Source organism: Nicotiana tabacum, chromosome 18, assembly GCF_000715075.1.
Source record: "Nicotiana tabacum cultivar K326 chromosome 18, ASM71507v2, whole genome shotgun sequence".
In the NCBI taxonomy this organism is placed as follows: Eukaryota; Viridiplantae; Streptophyta; class Magnoliopsida; order Solanales; family Solanaceae; genus Nicotiana; species Nicotiana tabacum.
In genome coordinates, this window is record NC_134097.1 from 137,099,167 (window position 1) to 137,121,589 (window position 22,423).

Consider the following 22,423-nt stretch of genomic DNA (forward strand, 5'->3'; position numbering starts at 1 on the left):
TTGGACATTTTGACCTGAAATCGAAGATCTTGGACAAGAAAAAGTGTGAAAGATAACTTGCATTGTGTAGTAAAACCAGCAAGAAAATAATCAGTATTATTTTTAGCCCCACGGTGGGCACCAAATTGTTTACCGTGAAAATGGTAATAACAATTAAATTTGATTTAATGGTTCTAAAAATACTTGATCTATTTTTATGCTAGTTGTTAAGTAGTTGTTGTTATGTGAAAGACTTAGAAACGAGATAAGAGCTTGAAAGCAAGGTGATAACCAAACCGTATGATTAATAATCGGGGTCTCGAGCTTGCCTATTCGATGATCTTGAGGTCGAGTATGATGCTCGGCTGGGAGCTATCGAGGGTGATCAATGGAGATTAACAGTCATAAATAAATCAATGATGCCTCTTTAAGGACAATAATAAGCAATAAATGATGTAATGAGATCAAGAGAATGTGTTAGAGAGCAGAGAGAATGTTCTTGTAAATTTAGTATTGAGCAACTGATGTTTACAAAATGACAAGGATTACCTTTATATATGAGAGGGAATCCCAATATAGTGCAAATGCATTGATTACAAAGATATGGGGCTGGTACAACCATTTAATGTCTTGATTCGCTTTTTTGGACTAGTCCATTAGGCTTTGTCAGCTATATGTACGTGCCTTGGGAACTTCGCCCTGATCCACCGAGACCACTGGTTTACATTGCCTCGAGGTTGATCACCGAGAACCCTTAGAGTCGATCACTGAAAATCCTTGAGATGCCTTGATGATTGTAAAATAGGACCATCGATTTCTACCGTATACAATAATTTTTATGATAAATATAATTTATTTTATGATAAGCATATAATCATAAGTTTTAATTATTAATAATTGACAAAAGTTTCTCAGCAAAAAATAACCCTAAATAGGACAAATTATTTGAAGAGAAACAAATATTGTCTTCATCACCACAACACTTAGAAACCAATACACCAAAAATTTGATATGACCTCATTTATTACATTCAGTTCAAATATATAAATATTAATACACAATCACATAGATATAAATATGCAAAGTAATAGAGAATTTGCTTATCTTAAATACTCAATGAGAATTGCAGACTTGAAGAGGTGGGGAGGGGGTGAGGGGAGAGGGGGTTTAGGTTGAATACTTGAGGCAGTGAGTATCGATGTAGGAGTTTTGTTCTAAAAGGGAATATTTTAAGGATAAAATAGTAAAAACTTTGGTCAAACTTAAAGTGCTTATAAGCTAAAAATTCATAAGCTGGGGGTGACCAGCTTATGGCTTTTGGCTTATTTTTGACTTATAAGCACTTGGCTTATAAGCACTTTTAACTTTACCAAATGTGTAGATAAGCCGAAAAGTGCTTATAAGCTAGTTTGATCAGCTTATAAGCTTAGCCAAACACCCTCTAAGTTACTTAGTGGCATTAAGTTGCTAATAAGCTTTTAAGTTGCGGCATTAAGTGACTAATAAGTGCATTTAAGTGGCAACATTACGTGACCAATAATTGCCTTTACGTGATGGCATTAAGTGGTCATTTGGTAGATTGTATAAAAATAGTACTGAATATGATGTACTAGTACCATTGAAATTAATTATGTTGAGATTATTTTTTATAGACCGGTTGGTTTTGGTATATTAAAAATAATATGCATTGCATAATTTTTAAATAAAAAATTATTTATGTACAAAAATACCCTTCACATTCTTTGGAAAAGATTTGAAAAGGATTTAAAGGGATATTTATGTCTTTATACATGTTTATCCATGTATTAAAAATCATAATATTGTTAATGCCATAAATTTTTATTCTTAAGGGGTATACCAAAGCTTAAAAATCACTTATTATTAATTCGGGGAGTATCAAATAACCCCAAAGTGGCTAATAAATGTCTTTAAGTGATGTTGACTAGAGTTAGTTAACCAAACTGATAAGTTAATTGTATAACTATAGTCAGTTAGTTAGTTAGTACAGTAAGTAGGAGTTAGTTATACTGTAGTTGTATAAATATATTGTATCTGAGCACGTGATTTTTGCCCTATGTGAGAATTACTCCCAAAAATTCAAAATACAGAGATCAATTTCTCTCAAGTGTGGGTTTCCTCTGCGTGTCTTCTTCCTTAAGCTTGATCTCCAGATCTATGATAGCTAACATGGTATCAAAGCCACTGGAGTGAATCGAAGACATCTCTCAAGCTAGCTCTTCCTCTCGCTACCTCAATTTCACAATTCTGTGGGAAATTATCCAATTGTAGCGTGTAGCTGAAAACCTAGGGTTTAATCTTGAAGAAGAAACTGAAAATGACGATTGGAGAAGAAACAACTACTGATATGCCAATAATGCAACTTCTACAGCTATGTTTCCGCCAATTGACCACAATCATCCACTTTTCCTTCAACCAACAAACACTCCAGGTAGCAATCTGATCTCTCTTCAACTTACTAGTTCAGATAACTACGCGATATGGAGTAGGTCTATGAGGATTGGTCTGTTAGGGAAGAGTAAGTTGTGCTTTGTGGATGGTCGATTTCCTACGTCTAAATTTGAACCTGAACTTCATTATCAGTGGGAGAAAGTGAATGTTGTAGTTCTCTCATAGATAATGAATGCAGTAAAGCCAGGATTACTTAGTAGTGTAGTATATGCCCCTAATGCTCATAAGGTTTGGGAAGACTTAAAGGAGAAATTTGACAAGGTAAATGGATCTAGGGTTCTGTATCTCAGTAGAGAAATTCATAACATCACTCAAGGTACTATGTTTGTTGCTGACTACTTCTCTAAGCTAAGAGATCTTTGGGATGAGTTCAATGCAATAATGCCATGTTCTGGTTGTCCTTGGCCTGAATCAAAGAAATATGCCCAATATTTTGAGTATCACAAGCTACTACAATTTCTGATGGGATTGAATGAGTCCTACTCATAGTCAAGGAGTCAGATTATGATGTTGTACCCAATTCCTATCATTAACAAGGCCTACTCACTATTGATTGATCAAGAAAGCCAAAGGAGTCTGGCTAATTTTACTCAGATTAGTCAAAATACTAAAGGCATAGAAGGAGCAGTGTTCTATAGTAATAAAAACTCAACAAATGCAGGTGAAAATTTCAAGTTTAGAAAGAATCAAGTGTAGTGTGACTATTGTCACTACAATGGGCACAGAAAGGAGAATTGCTACAAGCTTCATGGCTATCCTTCATACTTCAAGGGAAAAATGAAAGGGCAGAACTCTAGAGTGTATTCAAATAATATGAGTGTTTTAATGTCTCCAAATACTACTGAACCTGACAATCAACAAGGTGCTTATGGAACTCAATCAGGAATACAGCAGGTTCAGCATGCCTACATGCCTCAGTTTTCTCAGACTACTCCTAATAATAGTCCTACTGCTCCTTTCTTCACTAAAGAGCAGTATCAACAGATACTTCAGATGCTAGCCCAAAGGGAATGAAGAGGGTCCAAAATCATCCAGTAAGCTAGCTGCTGCAGGTACTCTACTCACTCTAATGTCCAATTTTCTCAAGCAAAATTGGATTATAGACATAGAAGCCTCAAATCATATGACTTCTCAACTTGATGCACTTACTTCTTGTCCGTCCATTCCCAGTTCTGAGAAGTTCAAAGTCCAATTACCTACTGGAAATGTAGTTTCTGTATCACATAAAGAAACCTCATTAGTACTTAGAAATAACAATATTTCCAATGTGTTGTACATTCCAGAATTTAAATACAACCTGCTCTCAATATCTCAACTCACCAAAGAACTTCAATGCATGGTTGCATTCTTCCCTGACTTCTGCATTTTCCAAGATCTCTATAGTGGTCAGGTGAAGGGGATTGGTAAGGAGAAGCATGGCTTGTACATACTTCAAGGAGGACTTTCCCAGGATTCATCAGCAACATCAATCAATAAGTGTGCTCACGCAGCTAGCTTAAATAATTCTATAGATATATGGCATTGGAGACTCGAGCATGCTCCTATTGATGTAATAAGGAAGTTAGATGCTCTTAGTACCCTAAATAAAGGACCACAATACGGTCATGTATGTCCAGTTGCTAAAAAGTCCAAACTACCTTTTTCTCTAAGTACTTCAGTATCTAATGTTGCGTTTGAATTAGTGCATTATGATATTTGGGGGCCATATAGAGTTCCCTCATATAGTGGTAAGAGGTACTTTGTTATAGTAGTTGATGACTATACCAGATACACTTGGATTTTCTTGCTCAACTTCAAGTCAGAAGTTATAGTTGTACTAAGAGACTTTCTAACTCAAATAAAAAATATGTTTTCATCTTCTATAAAAGTCTTAAGGACTGATAATGGTAGTGAGTTCTTTAGTAATGAGTTTAAACAATTGCTTTCTACTCTTGATATATTTCATCAGAGTTCATGTGTTTACACACCTCAACAAAATGGAGTTGTTGAGAGAAAACACAGAACAATTCTAGACATGTCCAGGTCTCTTAGATTTCAGGCAACTATACCCCTCAGGTTTTGGGGTGAGTGTGTTACCACAGTAGTCTATCTCATCAACAAACTACCCTCTAGAACTCTTGGGTACAAATCACCATTTGAGTTGCTCTACTTACATCCTCTTTCTCTGCAACACTTAAAAGTTTTGGTTGTCTGTGCTATGCAACATGTCCCAGTATTGTTGACAAGTTCTCACCAAGAGTTATTCCTGTTGTTTTCCTTGGTTATTCGTCCTCTCAAAAGGGCTATGTCTTGTATGACTTGAATGCTAAGTCTTCATTTGTTAACAGAAATGTTGTCTTTCAGGAAGGTATTTTTTCTTTCAAACATGTGTCACCTTCAGGTAGCACTGTGTTTCCTATACTGGATCTATTATCCTCAACTAGTACAGATCCCAGGCCTTCTACTGCAGATTCCTCACCTGAAGTTAGTCCTTCTTCACCTGAGTCTAGCACTACATCTGAGGGGGACTACACTTCACCTCCTGAAGATACTATTATAGATATTGTAGCACTAGAAGATCCTCCACCTAATACTCCTCTTGAGACTGATCCTGTGACTGCCCCACCTGATGCTGCTCCTATTCAAGTCAGAAAATCCTACAGGACCAGCAAACCTCCCATTTGGATGTAAGACTATATGGTGCAATCACATGATGTGTAGTGTCCCTATCCTATTTCTGCTTATGTCAGTTACTCTCATATCACTCCCTCATATAGCAGAGTATTGGTTTCCTATTCAGTTGGTTCTGAACCTCAATCCTTTGTTGAGGCAGTTACAGATCCTCAGTGGGTGGAGGCTATGAGGTTGGAAATTGCAGCATTAGTGGAAAATAAAACCTGGAGTATAGTTGATTTACCTCCTGGTAAAACTCTTATTGGTTGCAGATAGATATTCAAAATCAAGTATAAGGCTTAAGGAGAGGTTGAAAGATACAAGGCCAGACTGGTTGCCAAAGGTTACAGTCAAAAGAAAGGTTTAGACTATAGTGAAACCTTCTCTCCTGTTGCTAAAATGGTCATAGTTAGATCAATTGTGGCCCTTGCTGCATCTTAGCACTGGATGATTTATCAGATGGATGTTCATAATGCATTTCTAAATGGTGATTTGGTTGAAGAAGTGTATATACACATTCCACAAGGGTTTGCAAGCCATGGGGAGAGTAAGAAGGTTTGCAAACTCTACAAGTCATTATATAGGCTTAAACAAGCACCAAGACAGTGGAATATGAAGCTGACAGAGGTACTTTTGCAGATGGGCTTCAAGCAGAGTCATTATGACTATACATTGTTCATCAGAGAAGCAAATGGTGACGCAGTTATTATTCTTATGTATTTGGATGACTTGCTGATCACAGGGAACAATGATAAGTCATTGCATGATACCAGGACACAGTTGCAGAAGAAGTTCAAGATGAAGGACTTAGGGGAGCTAAAAAATTTCCTTGCCATTGAATTTGCTAGATCAAAGGAAGGAATTCTTATGTTCCAAAGAAAGTATGTACTTGAATTGATGTCTGAAACAGGTTTAGGTGGTGCAAAGCCCTCTGGTACACCATTGGAGTTGAATAAAAAACTCACATATGTAGAATGTGATAAGTGCATTCAAATTACAAATCAAGAAGGTGATCAGAATCTTAAAGACCCTAGCTGTTATCAGAGACTTGTTAGAAGGAGTTATACATCACCATGACCAGACTAGACATTGCTTTTGCAGTGCAGGTCCTAATCCAGTATATGCATTGTCCTAAGGTGTCACACATGGAAGCTGCTCTCAGGGTAGTTAGATACATCAAACAAGCACCAATCCAGGGGCTACTTATGCCTGCAGAAAGAGCAGACAAGCTGATTGCTTATTGTGATTCTGATTGGGCATCTTGTATAGAGTCGAGGAGACCAGCAACTGGATACTTGGTTAAGTTTGGAAATGCACTGGTGTCTTGGAAATCAAAGAAGCAAATAACTGTGTCCAAAAGTTCAGCTGAGGTCGAGTTCAAGAGTATGGCCTCATGTGTAGTAGAGGTCGCCTGGATGATAGGTCAAGGAACTTGAAGTGAAGATTCAACAGCCTATAAGTTTGATATGTGACAGCAAGGCTGCAATACAAATAGCAGCTAACCTTATCTTCCATGAAAGAACTAAACATATTAACATTGATTGTCATTTTGTTAGAGAAAAAATTTGTGAAGGATTGCTGAAGACACACTATGTGCATACTAAAGACCAACTAGCAGATCTACTTACAAAGAGTTTGGGAAAGTTTCAACATGATCAGCTGTTGAATCAATTAGGAGTAAAGAATGTATATAAACCATCAGTCTGAGGGGGAGTGTTGACTAGAGTTAGTTAACCAAGCTAATAAGTTAATTGTATAACTATAGTTAGTTAGTTAGTTAGTACAGTAAGTAGGAGCTAGTTATAATGTAGTTGCATAAATATAATGTACACCTTGTAATGAAATACACGCTTGTATCATTCTGTTCTTCTTCTTCTAATACAGAGATCAGTTTCTCTCAAGTGTGGGTTTCCTCTACGGGTCTTCTTCCAAAAGCCTGATCTTCAGATCTATGACAGCTAACAAGTGATAGCATTAAGTTAAGTAGTTAATAAGTACTTCCTCCGTTCCAATTTATGTGAACATGTTTGACTGTGCACGGAGTTTAAGAAAAAATGAAGACTTTTGAAATTTGTAGTCCTAAACAAGTCAAAAATGAGCCCAGAGTATTTGTGTGGTTATAAAAGCTTCTCATTAAGAGTAAAATTATAAATTTAAGCTAAATTATTACCAAATTTAGAAATAATTCATTTTTTTTTTGAACGGACCAAAAAGAAAATAGATTCACATAGAGTGAAACAGGAGAATACTTTTTAGGTGGCGGTATTAATGGCTAAGTGTCTTTAAATATCAAAATATATTTGTGGCTAGTAACTGCCTTTAATCCTTTCTTTCAAACAAGAAAGAAAAATTGACTTGCTGTCATAACATGTACGAAGAGTTGTCAGATTTTAAAAATGACCATAGTATTTTGAAAGCGAAAGAAATCGCCGTCAGGCTTCAGCTAGTCCACCAACTCTTGCCACCACTTTTTTTTTTTTTTTTTTTTTTGCCTACTTTCCTCACCGAACGGCCTACTAAACTGTTTTGGCCAATTTTTGTCGTCTCTTGTCCTTGGCCCGATTAGTCACGTCTCATTTCTTAATAAAGAATGTCAGAATTTTAAAAAATAATTTTTTGAAGTTTATAAAATTTTCGAACAATTTTGAATTTCATCTTTAAATGAAAAATCGAAAATTTCATTGTCTAATATTAATTTCGAAAAAAGTACTTTTTAGGTGACGGTATTAAGTGGCTAATAAATACCTTTAAATATCAGTATTATGAGTGGCTAGTAAATGCCTTTAATTCTTGCTTTTAAACATTAAAAGAAAAATGAACATTTGTTGCCATAAGATGCACAAGGAGTAGTCAGATTTTGAAAGCGAAAGGAATCTCCTTCAGCTAGTCCACCAACTCTTGCCACCACTGTTTTTTGCTTACTTTCCTCAGCGAATGGCCTATTAAATTGTTGTGCTATAATCTGGTCAAGTTTTGTCCCGATTAGCCCCGTCTCATTTTCTAAAAGAAAAGTAATGTCAGAATCTTAATGTCCGGTTCTGGATTCATCACGTGATAGTTATGCTCTTTCTCCATAATTCTTAATTATTACGGTGGGTTGCTATAAGCACCCTCTACTTTCACTAAACAGGTTGTGAGTTCGAGTCACCCAAAAATAAGGTGGAAAGTTCTTGAAGAGCAGGATACTTAGTCCAAACCTCACTAGTGGGATTATACTGGGCAAGACTCCGTTCAACTAGCTTACATCTTAGTGCGCATTTGGACATAAGAATTGTAAAAAAATTAAAGTGAAAATGTAATTTGAAAATTAGAGTTATATATTTGTACATGAATATAATTTGGGGCTGTTTTTGAATTTTTCTGGATAATCTGAAGTGAAAATTTTAAAAAATAGCTTTTTGTAGAGTTTTTCAAATTTTCAAAAATTTTTGAATCATCTTTAATCGAAAATTGAAATTTTCAAGGCCAAACAGTGATTTCGAAAAAAAAAAAGAATCTTTTGTTATGGCTAAACGGTCCTTAATCTGATTAGACTCACTCATATTTTTACTCAACTCCTCAGGTTAATGCCGTTTTAGAAAAGGCTGAACTAGATACAAGATTACTACATCCGCTTTAATTTAAAAAAGTTACTTTGATAGGACATGAAGCTTAAGAAAATAATAAAAATTAGTAAAATCAGTTGTATTAAATTCGTTATAATATTTGTGTGGTTATAAGATATTTAAAGCTCGTGCGGCTACATAAAGTTATTCTTGCATTAAAATAATGACGTTATTTACTTATTAGTCGATTTTTAAAATAATGGTATTTTTTAAAAAACATATTCAAGATTACAAGTTATAATATTTTTATAGTTATACAAGTTTTTCCCCGAAAAAAAGTCTATTCATTCTTGAATTGCATACTGAATTAAAATACATTATATAAATTGAGGTACTATAACAAAACTCAGTTGAACTCGTTGGCTTTGACTCCGAGACGTGAATTTATGATTTCTAAAACATGATTGCACCATAATAAATGGTATTAAGTGGGAATTAATCTTGCACCATTCCATATTTTTAGAGCATAGAAGTTAGCAAATAATATTATACTAATTCTAGAAAATACATACATAAAATACCTAATTTGATGAAAAAAGATCATGAGTTCACATACCCTATAATTGAAGCAAAAATCCGCCCTGGCAGGAAGCTTCGAATTTAAAATTCTGCCCGACATATTCTTATCAAAGGAAAAATGGGTAACCTATATCAATACAATTGAAATCACTGAGAATTTGTCCCCTTGACAACATAAATTAGACCTAATTATCTGATTTGAAAAGAAAGCATATGAAAATTACTGCAAACCACTATGGATGAGATTAAAAAGTAGATCTGATTATTTAAAATGAAAATATAACCCAAGCTCAGTGGAAAACTATTGTCAGATTGTTACAGTAGATAATATAAGTGAAACCTTGAATTTTCTTCCCTTCTAATCTTAAGTTACAAGTTAGAACTTAAGAACTTGTTTCTTTCGACTTCCTTGTTTCCCCATTGCCTTTTCAAGAGCTGTATGAAAATCATTAAAAGGTACTAGCTCCATCCTGTATTAAATATTTCAACACATTAATATCAGTACACTGTTCATTTAATGTTACTTACACTTTATTGAAATAATGTAAAGCGAAAAACAAAAAGTCGTCCATATCTAGTGATATGTGAATTGCTCCACAATCCTAGTTGGCGAAAATAGCTTATAAATAAGAACGCTCAACCTACCCCTGCTCAAATGGGGGAAAATTCTCAAGTCGATTAACTATATACTCCCTATTATTGTAATTTAACTTTTGTGCATCGATCAAATAACATAATTTTTCAACTACAAGTAATTTGATCTATATATAGAGAGAGAGGGCGAGAGATCGTACTCATATTTCAATCTCCCGGCACGGGCAAGGGCCAAGAGATAATCAATCGAACACCTATATTGTGCTTGGTCTAAATTCTTTTCTTGCAGCCAGAATCCTCTCAATGAAACATCCTGTAAAGAAAGAAAAAAAAAAGGAAAAAAAAAATCCCAACAACATTTCAATATTCTTTTTCCAACCAAGTATGTAATTAACAATCCAAAAGATTATGTAATGTTTAAATTTCATATTTGACTGTTTGAAACTAACCTTAAAAATGAAAGATGAAGTAGATATTGTAATAGGTTTCTTTGACATCCCTCCATATGTAACCATAGTGCCACCTTGCCTGAAATATCATGGTATTATGTTAATTTTCTTTATAACAAATTGGTGAAAACTTAAGCTTAGAAGAAAACCAAATTAAATTAACAAAAGGTGTCTCACCTTAATAATTTTATAACTAAAGTAGCTGCATTGCCACCAATACAGTTCAAACCCAAACGAGGTTCAGGTATATCATCCTAGAACATGCACATAAATAACACCGGAAATTAGTCACTGCTACAACATGTTAAAATATATTAATAGTATAAATTAATTTGAAGGAGTCTTAGAGTAACGGTAAAATTGTCTCTACTTATTAGAGTTTGAGCCGTGGAAGCAGCCACTAATGCCTGCATTATAGTGGGCTATTTACATCACATCTTTTTGGAGGATGCGACCCTTTTCCGAACCATGTGTGAACGCAAAATATTTTATGCATCGGTATAAATTAATTTGTGGTCTAGTATAAACATACCAAGAGACTTTTGATAGATTTCACATCCAATTCACTCTCAGTAAACACCAAATCAGCACCAAGTTTCATTAATTTTTCTTTAACTTCATCAGATCCTGGCTTATCTCTTATGATATTGATGCTATGAATTCCACGAACTCGAGCTAGCTGAATGACACATTGCCCCACAATACTTGTTGCTCCATTTTGCACAATTGTGTCTCCTATTTTGTAGAGAGAGTAATTAGTAAAAAATTAGATGGTTTGAAGAAAGAAAACTAAAGTAATTAAAGAGTTTTTGGGAATTATTTAAACCTGGTTTTAAAGCCACAAAGTCCTCGAGCATTCTCAAGGCGCTCAAAGGATTAACAGAACATGTGGCAGCATATTCAATTGGGGTGCTTTTATCAATTTTGTGCCATAAACTTTGGTCTTCTACAACGTAGGTCTGCCATGTACCTGAGTAGATACATAAATACAAATGTCACTGCAAATTACATAATTTAAACTTAGTGAATTTTTGTTGCTTATATATATGTGCCTAGGGATGGCAAATGGGCAGGTCGGGTGGGGTCGAATATAGATGGGTCAAAAGGGTAATACAAAAATGGATAAATTATTCGACCCGACCCATATTTGATATGGACAGAAAATGGGTTAAAAGACGGATAATACGGATATTCATAGCTTTTTGAATATGACCACTTTTGGGAGAATTCTTAGTCTCGTAAACTTGAAGAACCCCCAATTTCAGTCTATACAAATATAAAAGTTAAACTCATTAGTTATTCATTGGTTATCCATTTTCTAAGCGGATAATATGGTTTTATTCCATATTTGATCCGTTTTTGAAGAGCTCAATAACCAACTCATTTTTTGTAGATAATATGGGTGGATAACTGGTTTTTTTAATCCATTTTGCTACCACTATATGTGCCAATAATTTGTTCACACAAACACATTGCGTATATAGTCTGAGTTAGATCAACAGTTTAAGATTCGAACCCTGGGTATGGAATCGTCTTAGTTAGGGAGCATTTTACTATCAAATGTGACACTTTCTATGCAAATCCGGATTCAATCGGTTCTCAAAACGAGTACCGGACACAGAATAAAAAACCAAAAAAAAAATAATGTACACCCATTTCATATTTTGAATCTATTTAACAACATAAAAGTACCTGGAATATATGCAGAATGAATAACCAAATCTCCATGGGAAAGAGTCTTAACTGCAGAGCCAAAAGAATGTACTTCTCCAACCCCTTCCCATCCACCAATTGTTGGTACTTGTGGCCGTACTGGATAGACTCCTGCTATGCAATAATTCAGCAAAATTTATGGGGTTGGTGGGAGAATATCTATTCTAATAAAATTACTATTACTGATAATAAGGAGAAAAATAGTTGTAGTAATAAAACTTTTGATGCAAGATGATGCCAAAAGACTAGTTAAATCAAGGTTAGTGAAATTATTAGCAGGTTATTAGTTTGTCTAGAAGGCGGTTCAGTGCACTAAGTTCTCACTATGCGCGGGGTCTGGGGAAAGGCCGAATTACAACAGTCTATTGTGCACAACTTTACCCTGCATTCTTACAAGAGGTTCTTTCCACGGTTATTAGTTTGTCTAATTGTAAAAATGTTTACATGATAGTGGATCTCATATTAAAATAATAGTTAGTCACTTCATTAGGACATTAATTTGTATAATCCTGGAAACTTTTACAAGACATGATAACCCTAATTACTATAAATTACTAAGGTAAAAAAAACTAGTAGTACTAATTTATATAGTGGAAGCAAACTTTGAATTTATATCATGTGCTTCAAAGAGAAAACAGAAAAACAAAACTCAAAAGGAGGAACTTTAAGCATTTTCCTCTTTATGCAGTTTGATTTGGTAAACTGTAATTTTTCTTTGTAAAATATAATTATGATCCCGCCTAATTTTTCACGCTCTACATATGTGTAGAAAATTTTAACCACGTAAAATCATCACGAAACTAGCTATTCCAATTATCGTTTTCTCCTTTTTCCCAAATTTCATTTTTGAAGTTTCTTGGACAATGAAAATATTTTTCAAAAAAATATATAATTAAAAATTAATAATTAGCTAACTGAAGAGTGTTTTAAAGAAAAAATTGAGTCTTAGAAATTAATATAAGATCCAAATATTAGTTAAAGCAAGTAATATGAAATTAAAAGTTTAAATTATTATAAAAAAATATTTTCGCTCGTAAGGCAAGTCGTTTTTATTTTCTGAGAGCGAACATTTTCTGGTAGTCAAACACTAGAAAAATGATTCACTAAAAAATACATAACTTTTTCACAAAAAATACATTTCTTCATACAAAACACATCCTAGGGGTCAGATCTCAAGGACACAAAAAAATGCAATGTGATTTATTTATACTTGTCCTAGCATTGGAAGCCAAAGTTATCTGATCAAGTGTGGAGCAAGAATTTAGGTTAAGGATTCAGCGATCAATAGCTTTGGATCAAACTCATTATTTTCATTTAAAAAATTCATTAAATATATAAATTATTAATTTGCAATTAATAACTTAAAACGATTAGAATCATAAATGGTAAGCTTAAGCTTCGCCTCTTCTAACCTAATATTTGTGAAGTAATTATAAATTGCAAGTAATGACATGAACGAGCAACGGAGCTGGGGATTCGAAACTGCTTGGTCGAGAAATTATACTTTGTATGTAAAGTTAATTTTTTTTGTACAATATATGAGATATTGAATTTCTTTGGTTTCTCCGCATATTTAATTTTATTTTAATTTTTAAACTTTTTTGATAAATTCTAGCTCCGCTTCTGACACCACGCAATTCGCCAAATAAACCCAAGTTATCAAACCTTCTATTCTGTTAATATCGGCAGGGTTGATTGGAGCTGCGAGCATTCTTACACAGACGTCGTTCTCTGTGATCTTCACAGGCGGAATTTCAGTCACTCTGCAGAAAAAAATTTCATTTTAAAAATGCAAAAATACACCAGACAAAAGCATTTCTAATTGTACAGTATGAAATGGCCGGTAGTAGTACATTTTAAAAAAAAAAAGTATGAACAGTGTAAAACTAGAACAGGAACGTGTATGTTGCGACGGACCTAGTGACGGTGTCAGGAGGGCCGTGCTGGTCGTAGACAACGGCCGTAGAAGGCGGAGACACGGCGGCCGGAAAATCTACGATAGACTTTTGTTTTTCATGGCAAAAGGGAACGTAATGTGAACGTTGCGATAACATTATTTCCTCTCTCTCTAGTGTTTGTACTCAATTGCTAAGATTGGAGAAGTGTTGGTACTTAAATAGTGGTAAGCAAGAGATTCGCTGAAACCTACCACTGATTTTTATTTAACATATGCCCGATTTTTATTTAACAATACACCAAATATTTTACTAGTATTTGGACATAAAATTGGTTGAAACTTGAAAAAAAAAACTTTTTGGAATTGTGTTGAAAAAATAACATTTAGAAGTTGAAGGTGCGTTTAGACTTTGGACATGCATTTTATTTGAAAAAAGAGTCAGAAGTTTTGTCAGTGGATGAAAAAATTTCACCCAAAAACTGCCCTAAACCAGTTTTTGGAAATGTGAATCTTTTTTTTTTCTCAAAAAATGATCATATTCAATGAACAAATAATGTTTTCAAAACAATTTTAGAAAAAAGTTATCAAAATTTATGGCCAAACGGGAGCTTCGCTTTTTTGCAATTGGTTACTCTTTTGATCTTATTTTATACTAGTACTAGTATAACTTATGATGGTATTTAACTGAATACTAAATTTGCGATGCTAATTTCTATATACTCCTTTTGTCTCAATTTATGTGGTGCATTTTTTTAGTTTGTTTTAAAGCAAATAACACATTTTTATACTTAAAAAGAGTTTAACTTTAAATTATTTATTTAATGAGATGATTTATAGCTACAAAATATTTATAACTCATATTTTAGTTCACAATTTCCGAAAGTCTTTTTTTCTTGATAAACTATGGCCCAATTAAATTGCATCACATAAAATAGGATAGCTGGAGTAGAAATTACTACCAATGGAAAAAAATGTTAAAACGGTTTTAGTTGATTGAAAAGTTAATTAATAATATAAATAAACTATATCATAAAAATTTAAAATGTGAATCCTTAAGAAAATTAAAATAACGTCAAAAGTTTTGAACGAACTCAGATTTAAAGAAATGTCATAAAAAATTGACAAATAGACTATACTTACAACTATATTTTACACATAAAAAATGTGGTTTATTAAATGAGTATTGCAATTCCGACTCCTAGCAAGTTAATTATTCGGGTAAAATTCAAAAATAGCCAGATTTACAAGTGGTAATTGAAAAATAGTCACAGTTCTTAAAGTAATTGAAATGTAGCCACTTTTCATGTAAAGATAAATCTGAACCAAAACATTGTTAAAAATTCAAAAAATATTCCAGCATAATATACTGTAGTTTGAATTTTTGACATGTGAACTTTTAGCATAATATACTGAGTTCCAGCATGATATACTGGAGTTCCAGCATAATATGCTGGAAGTTTATGCACAGGTGCTCCAACATCTAGAATATTATGCTGGAACTTTTCTTGTGCTGGAGTATGCTGGAAGTTCATACACAGGTGCATGCGGATCCAGGATTTAAATCCTATTGGTTCAATTTTAATGTTTTTAATATTAAACCCATTATATTTTTAAAGTTATGGGTTCATATCTATTATTTTTGCAATTTTAATGAATTTTTACTTCGCGTCGAAAGTTATGGGTTCAGTTGAACCCGTAGTTATTACACAACATCCGCCTCTGAGGTGCACCAATCTCCAGTATATTATGCTGGAACTTTTTGTGTTGCAGCAAAATAGCGGCTATTTTTTAATAATTTTGTAAACACTGCTTATTTTTTAATTATCATTCCAAAAACTGGCTAGTCCATGCTATTTTCATAATTATTCGAATCGTATGAAGAAAGCACACTGTACCAATTTATAAAAGCAACCATAGGAAACCTCGAATAATTTGATTTATGCCAAGTCATCAAATAGCACCCCACGTGTTTTAAATGATTTGGAGAGTAGATTACACGTTTTTCCCAATAGTACGTTTTAACCCCTAAAGTTTCTATAACTTTATTTGAACCCCGGAACTCTCTGCAGATTATAGCTTCCAGGTACAGCCATCACATCTCCACCACTTCCATTTTTTTACAAAATTCAACGTACGATCTATAGAGATGGGGCAAACAGTTTTGGAAAAAGGAATCAAATAAGATTTAAGACAGATGTCGTGTTCTTAATTATGTCCCCCTCGAGTCCATGCAATAATTCTGGCCTCATACTTTGCAATACGAGAATTCCATTAGTTTTATATATAATAAAACAAAGAGGTAGGAAAAAGATTTTGTTCCCCTGTTTTAACATTTCTGGTTTATCTCAAATTGATTTTATGTACTATTTGTTCTTAAAATGAAAACTTTACACGTTTACTATTCTTTAACCAAAACTTTTAACGAGTCTCACTTTCTGTTGCTCCTTCTCTTTGAAAACTTTCTTTCTTTTCTTTTTTCATTTACATGCATGATGCAACATACAAACCTCGTACAACTAGTGTGAACAGTATTTTATTCTGCAGAATTCAACATTTATGCTAGAAATTTCATCAACAATATTCAAGATTTAGTGCGTGTATGAAAAAATAATATTTAACCGGCACATACATTATTCTTTTCAGGCAAAAGTGTAATTCGAACATAAATTCTTCAAAATTTTTAACATAAAAATCACATTATATAAAAGGTAATATAATTCATCGTAGCATATAATTTAAAATATTTAAAAAGAGTTTGAGTAAATTTTAGTTAAAGAAAAAAACTTAGTGTCCAAATTGTACACTTTCAGAGAAAATGGGATGAAGGTAATATACTAGTATTATTTACTGTTTAATTTTCACCGTATTTTCGTTTCTGAAACTGAAAAGAGAGAAAATACAGCACATGCACTCGTTTCGATCTTCTTTTTTTTTTTTTTATAACTATTTGATATTCAAAATTTATCGGTTCGACTAATTCAGATTCATGTCGTGTATGATCCTAAGGGGAACACCATTTACCAAGGATTTTTTCTATTTCTAAATATCAAAATAAAAACTTCCGATTAAAAGTTGAGGAATATCATTCATCTCATTCGGTAAAAGCCTCTTGGTTTGCCTATTTCTTCTTCTCTTCTTCTAGCCATAACTATAAGCAAAATATCCCCTTGGCAAAGCCTAATTGGAGCAAAGCCAATAAACTTAAATATGTAATGTGTGTATACGGTGGAAGTCGGGGCTATCCGATTTCGTTCTTCGATGGAAAAAGTGATACTATGTCGGAAGACCAGGACGTCGAGCTCGGGATAGAAGTTCCTTTCCAAGGTCGAGGACGATAACACTTACCGAGGTCAGAAGAAGGCATGCTTCGAGATGATGCCGGTATGATTTAGTAACGGAAAAAGCAAGATACCCGCATGGGCCGGAGATCACGGCGTGAATTTCGGAATGGATTGGTCTTCGGCGGTTAAACACTTGTCAAATATGATTTCTTACTATAATTGGAAGTGTATCTTATTTAGGACTCCCCTATTATATAAAGGGAGATCCCATTCATTTGTAAGATTCATTGTTAGCTGATAAAAAAGTATACACACATTACTCTCTTGCTATTTCACTTACTGTTCATCAGAGTTGCTTTATACTTTGCTATTCCTATTATCACACCTCGAGACTATCAGCTGTCGACGTCGAGATTTGGCTTACATACTGGTTTGGTTTACTTTGTTCTCTAATTTATCTATTTAATCCCTTGTTTATCAATTGACATTGAATTAAATCACATATCCTTAAAACCACAATACAAGTTTAATTGTTACTTGAATTTTAGGTAAATAGTTTGGCGCCCACCGTGGGGCTAAGGATAATAGTGATTGTTTTAGTGCTGATTCTGATAACACACGTTATTTTTACACTTGTTCTTGTCAAGTATTTTTGCTCTCAGGTTAAAGCATGTCAAACTCGCAAAATACACCTGTACATGGTGATGATGGTTATGGATTTCACGAGGAAAACGACAATGTAATTGCTCCAGGAGCCGGGTGCCACCTGCTAATCTCGGGGGAGCATCGATCGCCGAACAGTTGATATCAATTCGCACGTTGCTCTAAATGCGGACCGAGGCACAGACCCCGAAGGGAGTGTACGCACGGAAGGCCGATCTAGTGGCCAAGGTACACAGGGCAGAGAAGACGGGGGAGTTAGCTCCAGATAATATTCGAGATGTTATAGGCAACAGGCTACTATTTTTCGATTGCAAAATCAACATAGGACTCCAAGTGTGGTCGGGCCAGAAATCACTCGTTGTACCGAGCCAGTGCCAGAAAGGTCGAATGGTAACGAATCAAGGACTGATCCTGTAGTAATGAAAATGCTCGAAGAGCTCACCAAAAGAATTGAGTCGGGAAAGAAGAAAATCGAAGATGATGATAAAAAAGTAGAAACATACAACTCATGAGTTGATCAGATACCGGGGGCATCCCCGATCCTAAAGGGTTTGAATTTGAAAAAGCTCGTGCAGAAGCCTTTTCCTCAGAGTGCGGCTCCGAAGCCCATTCCTAAGAAGTTCTGTTTGCCCGATATACCTAAATACAATGGGACCACCGATCCTAATGAATACATCACTTTGTACACGTGCGGAATAAAGGGAAATGACTTAGAAGATGATGAGATCAAGTCTGTTTTGTTGAAATCATTTTGGGGAAACTTTGTCAAAGGGAGCAATGATTTGGTATCACTGTAAGCACGTGATTTTTGCCCTATATGAGAATTACTTCCAAAAAATTCAAAAATAAAATAATTTTTCTTGGTGTGCCATTTTTGTGATATTTTGTGACATTTTGAATAATTATTTGTATTTGTTTGTGCATGTTTATTTGCTAAATTAATAAAAAAATACAAAAATATATCGCATTTTGCATGTAGGATTTAATTCTATAATTGATAATAATTAAATTTGTTTTACAAAAATTAAAAATTACAAAAATAGGCATCGTTTGCATTTTTAGCATTTAATGTCCAAATATACAATTTTATGCTTAATTAATACTTAATTGTGCGTTAATTGTTATTGGGAGTTAATTTGCACTTTTATAACTTAATTTAGTTCTTAATAATAGTTTAAGTATTTTTATAATTTAGTTTTAGAAAAATAAAAGAAGAAAAGAGAGCGAAAATATAAAGAAAGTCGGAATTAGGCCTCTTCTTCAACTTCAAGCCACAGGCCCAAAAAATGGCCCAATCTTCCCTACGACCCAGTCCATTTCGAACTGGGTCGACCCAGTCCATAACCCAACACCCCTATTATTTTACAAACAAAATAAAACAAAAAAAAAGAAAGAATAACCCTAAAAATGCCTAAGCATCCCCCCCCCCCCCCCATTTCTCCTTCTTCTTCCTCAAAACTCCATTCCAACCATGGCTGCCCCTCTCCCATTCCCTTTATCCCCACATCACACTCACACACACACTCACCAAACACCTCCAAGCTGACCTCCCATGAACTGATGAACGACCTCAAACTCCATAAACGACCTCAAGAAAACTCCATCGCTGCTGTTTTTTTTTCTTCTTCTTCCTCCCCCTTGCGTCCCATGAACGACCATCTGTTGGATGACCTCATCGCCGGACAGAATCCCAGACGAACCCAGTCGCCAGGTTACCGCCCAGGCATGAGCTGTTGCTGTCACGCGATATAGCTAGTCGCGAGCTACGTGAACTGCTGGCCGCGTATAGCTTCGTTGTTATCTTCGTCGTCGTCACGTCCAAACGACCAGCAGCGTCCATGCTTCTTCAGCTCGTTTTGCTGCTGTTTCTTCTACTCCGAGCTGCTGCTTCTCCGCCATGGACGAGCACGCACAGGTGCGTCGAACAGCTCTACTGTGAAGCAATGTTACTTCCTCCGTTTCTGCCGCGTCAACTACTGTTGCTGCTTCGGCGCGGCTTCATTTGTTCATGTTCGTCGTCGTTTGGTCAAGCTTTGATCGAGGTCTGTCAAAACAGTCCGTACACCTTCGTTTCAATCCGGTTGGTAGATTTTGAGTTTTATTTTATCCGTATTTTGTTTTGATATTTCTCGAATCTAAAAACGGCAAATGTTTGTTTTGTTCATGTCTATCGTTTGAATTATTTTTTTTAGTTTGTTCATATGTTTTGTTAAATTAATTTTTCAGATTTCAAATAAACGATTAATTAGTTGTTTTCATGTTTATTTCATGTTTGTATTATTGTTTAAGTGAATATTTGTTAGTTTGTTGTTTGTTAGATTCAAATTGAAATTTAATTAATTGTTTCTTCAATTTGTTTCATGTGTTTATGTATTGTTAGAAATTGTTAATATTGTTAAGTTCAAGTTTAAGTTCATAATTGTTTCTTCGTCGATCTTGTTATTTGTTTAAAGAATTTAGTTGTATTAAAGGAATATATTGTTTTAATCGTTTAATCCGTCATGTTTGTTGTCTTAAAATAGATTAATTCATGTTCATACTTTGTTTGGATGATCTTGAATCCAAATTTTGTATAGTTTGATTTCTTGTTTACCATTTATGATTATTTCTTGAATTGTTCTCATAATCTTGTTTAAAGTTTAATATAAGAATTGTTTGTTGTAATGTTGTTAGAGTTGATTTTAAGTTCAATATGACTGAGTTTAGAAATCTTCATACTTTGTTTATTGTTGGTGTTGAATCCGAAAATAGGATTGTTTGTTGCTAAAATATTGTTCAATCAAATTTTAGTTGTTCTTGGTTGTTCAATTTGTGTTCATGGGATTTGTTGTTGAAATGTTGTTAAAATCATGTTCATGTGATATTGTTGTTATGATGTTCATCCGTGTTCATATTGTTGTTTGAACATTGTTAGAAATTGATCATATTGTCTATATTTTGGTTAAGTTTGATTAATTGATGTGTTATAGCTGATGGGTAGTTTGGTAAATTTGTAATACGTTCAGGGGTAGTTTGGTAATTTCAGTAAGGTCGGAAGGGGTAGTTTAGGAATTGTACATTTTGAAATTGTTTATTTGAAGCATGGGGGACAAAATGAAATGGGGTGGGTTGTGATATGATTATTTAATATAAAGGGGGGACAAGATTTAAATTAAAGGGGAATCTTGCATTATTTTAAATAAAGCATGGAGGACAAAATATAATGGGGTGGTGTGATATATTTATTTAATGTAATGGGGATGAGTGGGAAGATAATGGGTTTGGTAGAGAAAGGGATTGATTTTAATTGATTTATGGGATGGGATATATTTATGTGAAGTCTTGAACACAAGAGAGGAGGAGAAATAGAGACAGAAAAAAAAGAGATTGAAAAAAAAAGCTGAACATTTATTCCGAAAAAAAAACTTGAAACTCTCAAGAAAAGAAAAACATACAAAGAAAAAAAAAATTGAAAATTAGAAGAGAAAGTAGTACACACCTGATAAATATTCTGGTATACAAGTGTAGAAATTAAGGGTTGAAGATTAACTAGCCTTTCAAAAATCTGAAAATTTCCCTTGGTTTCTGTCCATTATTTTCGGCATTCCTGGATTTTATTTTGAATTTTTCAAAGCTGTCACTAGGATTTTCGTTGACTGGTTATTGATGGTTATTGTTGTTGTTGCTGTGTTACGTATTACGTTGCTGACTTTCTTCTTCTTATATTGACAATATCAGGTACACAACTGTAATTTTGGCATTTTGTAAGCTGAAATGAAGAATGGAGTGTTAAATTTTTAATTTAGTTTAATTTAATTTTTTGTATTGTATTTAGGTTATTCATGTATTATTATTCCGTAAATCACTGTCATCGGCATAACTAGGCATATTATAGCGACATATTAAATAACGTCTTTACCAGATTATTAGGAAATATATTTAAACCTGATTATTAATTAAAATTGTTTAAATAAAAAAAATAGAAGAAATAACGTAAAAATGACGTTATTGAATCAGTTTGGCAAAAATTAACTAAGTTCCTTATTCATAAGGTTTTTCGTCAACGATAAGTTAATCCGAATCATGTAGTCAATTTCAGTTATAACATGAATTAGTTTGCAAACAAGTATTAGGACATGATGAATTAAAACAAAGTTAGTTAATGTTAAATTGTTTAAATTTTTAGAAATATGATTTAGTACTCAAGTTTTTATTTTTATTTCTTTCAATTTTCAGTATTTGTAAATAATTAGTTTCAATAAGCTTAAGTCTTACTAATAATTTGAATTTTAATCCAACTATGGGATAATTAGTTTTTTTATTTTTTTACTTTTCGATAATTCCATGTTGTATTTATGATTATAATTTTATTACTTTCTGTTAATATCTGTTTTTCTCTTCTATTTAATATGTCATTTTCAAGAATGTAGATATTGATTTTATATTTATAAAAAAACTTAGTAATAATAAAAAGGTTGTCATTAAAGGATATTCTTAAAGGATTTCGCTAAAAATAAATAGATAGTCTTACTAACAATTTGAATTTTAATCCAACTATGGGATAATTAGTTTTTTTTATTTTTTATTTTTTTACTTTTCGATAATTCCATGTTGTATCTATGA

General features: G+C 33.7%; 3 protein-coding genes across 11 annotated transcripts; 2 read left to right on the forward strand and 1 right to left on the reverse strand.

Annotated features, from left to right (window-relative positions):
- Positions 1 to 2,080: 2,080 nt before the first annotated feature.
- LOC107828176 (enoyl-[acyl-carrier-protein] reductase, mitochondrial-like) lies at positions 2,081 to 14,081 on the reverse strand. 9 transcript variants are annotated; one of them, XR_012702325.1, is made up of 12 exons: positions 13,898 to 14,079; positions 13,646 to 13,743; positions 11,960 to 12,091; positions 11,094 to 11,237; positions 10,800 to 11,002; positions 10,445 to 10,521; positions 10,268 to 10,346; positions 10,019 to 10,131; positions 9,565 to 9,694; positions 9,262 to 9,351; positions 6,933 to 7,049; positions 2,081 to 6,580 (listed from the first exon to the last, which is right to left on the reverse strand). XR_012702325.1 is itself a non-coding variant. In XM_075237333.1 (10 exons), the coding sequence occupies exons 1-9, from the start codon at positions 14,032 to 14,034 to the stop codon at positions 9,306 to 9,308; spliced, it is 1,029 nt and encodes a 342-aa protein (XP_075093434.1). In that variant the 5' UTR covers positions 14,035 to 14,081; the 3' UTR covers positions 2,081 to 6,580; positions 9,262 to 9,305. The 9 variants fall into 9 exon arrangements, 6 of the variants coding, with proteins under 6 accessions (XP_075093434.1, XP_016510926.1, XP_016510928.1 ...); XR_012702326.1 differs by lacking the exon at positions 6,933 to 7,049; XR_012702324.1 differs by having other exon boundaries at positions 6,933 to 9,351.
- LOC107828175 (retrovirus-related Pol polyprotein from transposon RE1) lies at positions 3,518 to 6,177 on the forward strand. Its single transcript, XM_075236393.1, has 6 exons — positions 3,518 to 4,503; positions 4,662 to 4,795; positions 4,877 to 5,114; positions 5,208 to 5,329; positions 5,373 to 5,461; positions 5,560 to 6,177. The coding sequence occupies exons 1-6, from the start codon at positions 3,518 to 3,520 to the stop codon at positions 6,175 to 6,177; spliced, it is 2,187 nt and encodes a 728-aa protein (XP_075092494.1).
- On the forward strand, positions 6,174 to 7,062 carry LOC142172720 (secreted RxLR effector protein 161-like). The gene is made up of 3 exons (XM_075236394.1): positions 6,174 to 6,475; positions 6,576 to 6,786; positions 6,985 to 7,062. The coding sequence occupies exons 1-3, from the start codon at positions 6,174 to 6,176 to the stop codon at positions 7,060 to 7,062; spliced, it is 591 nt and encodes a 196-aa protein (XP_075092495.1).
- Positions 14,082 to 22,423: the final 8,342 nt, after the last annotated feature.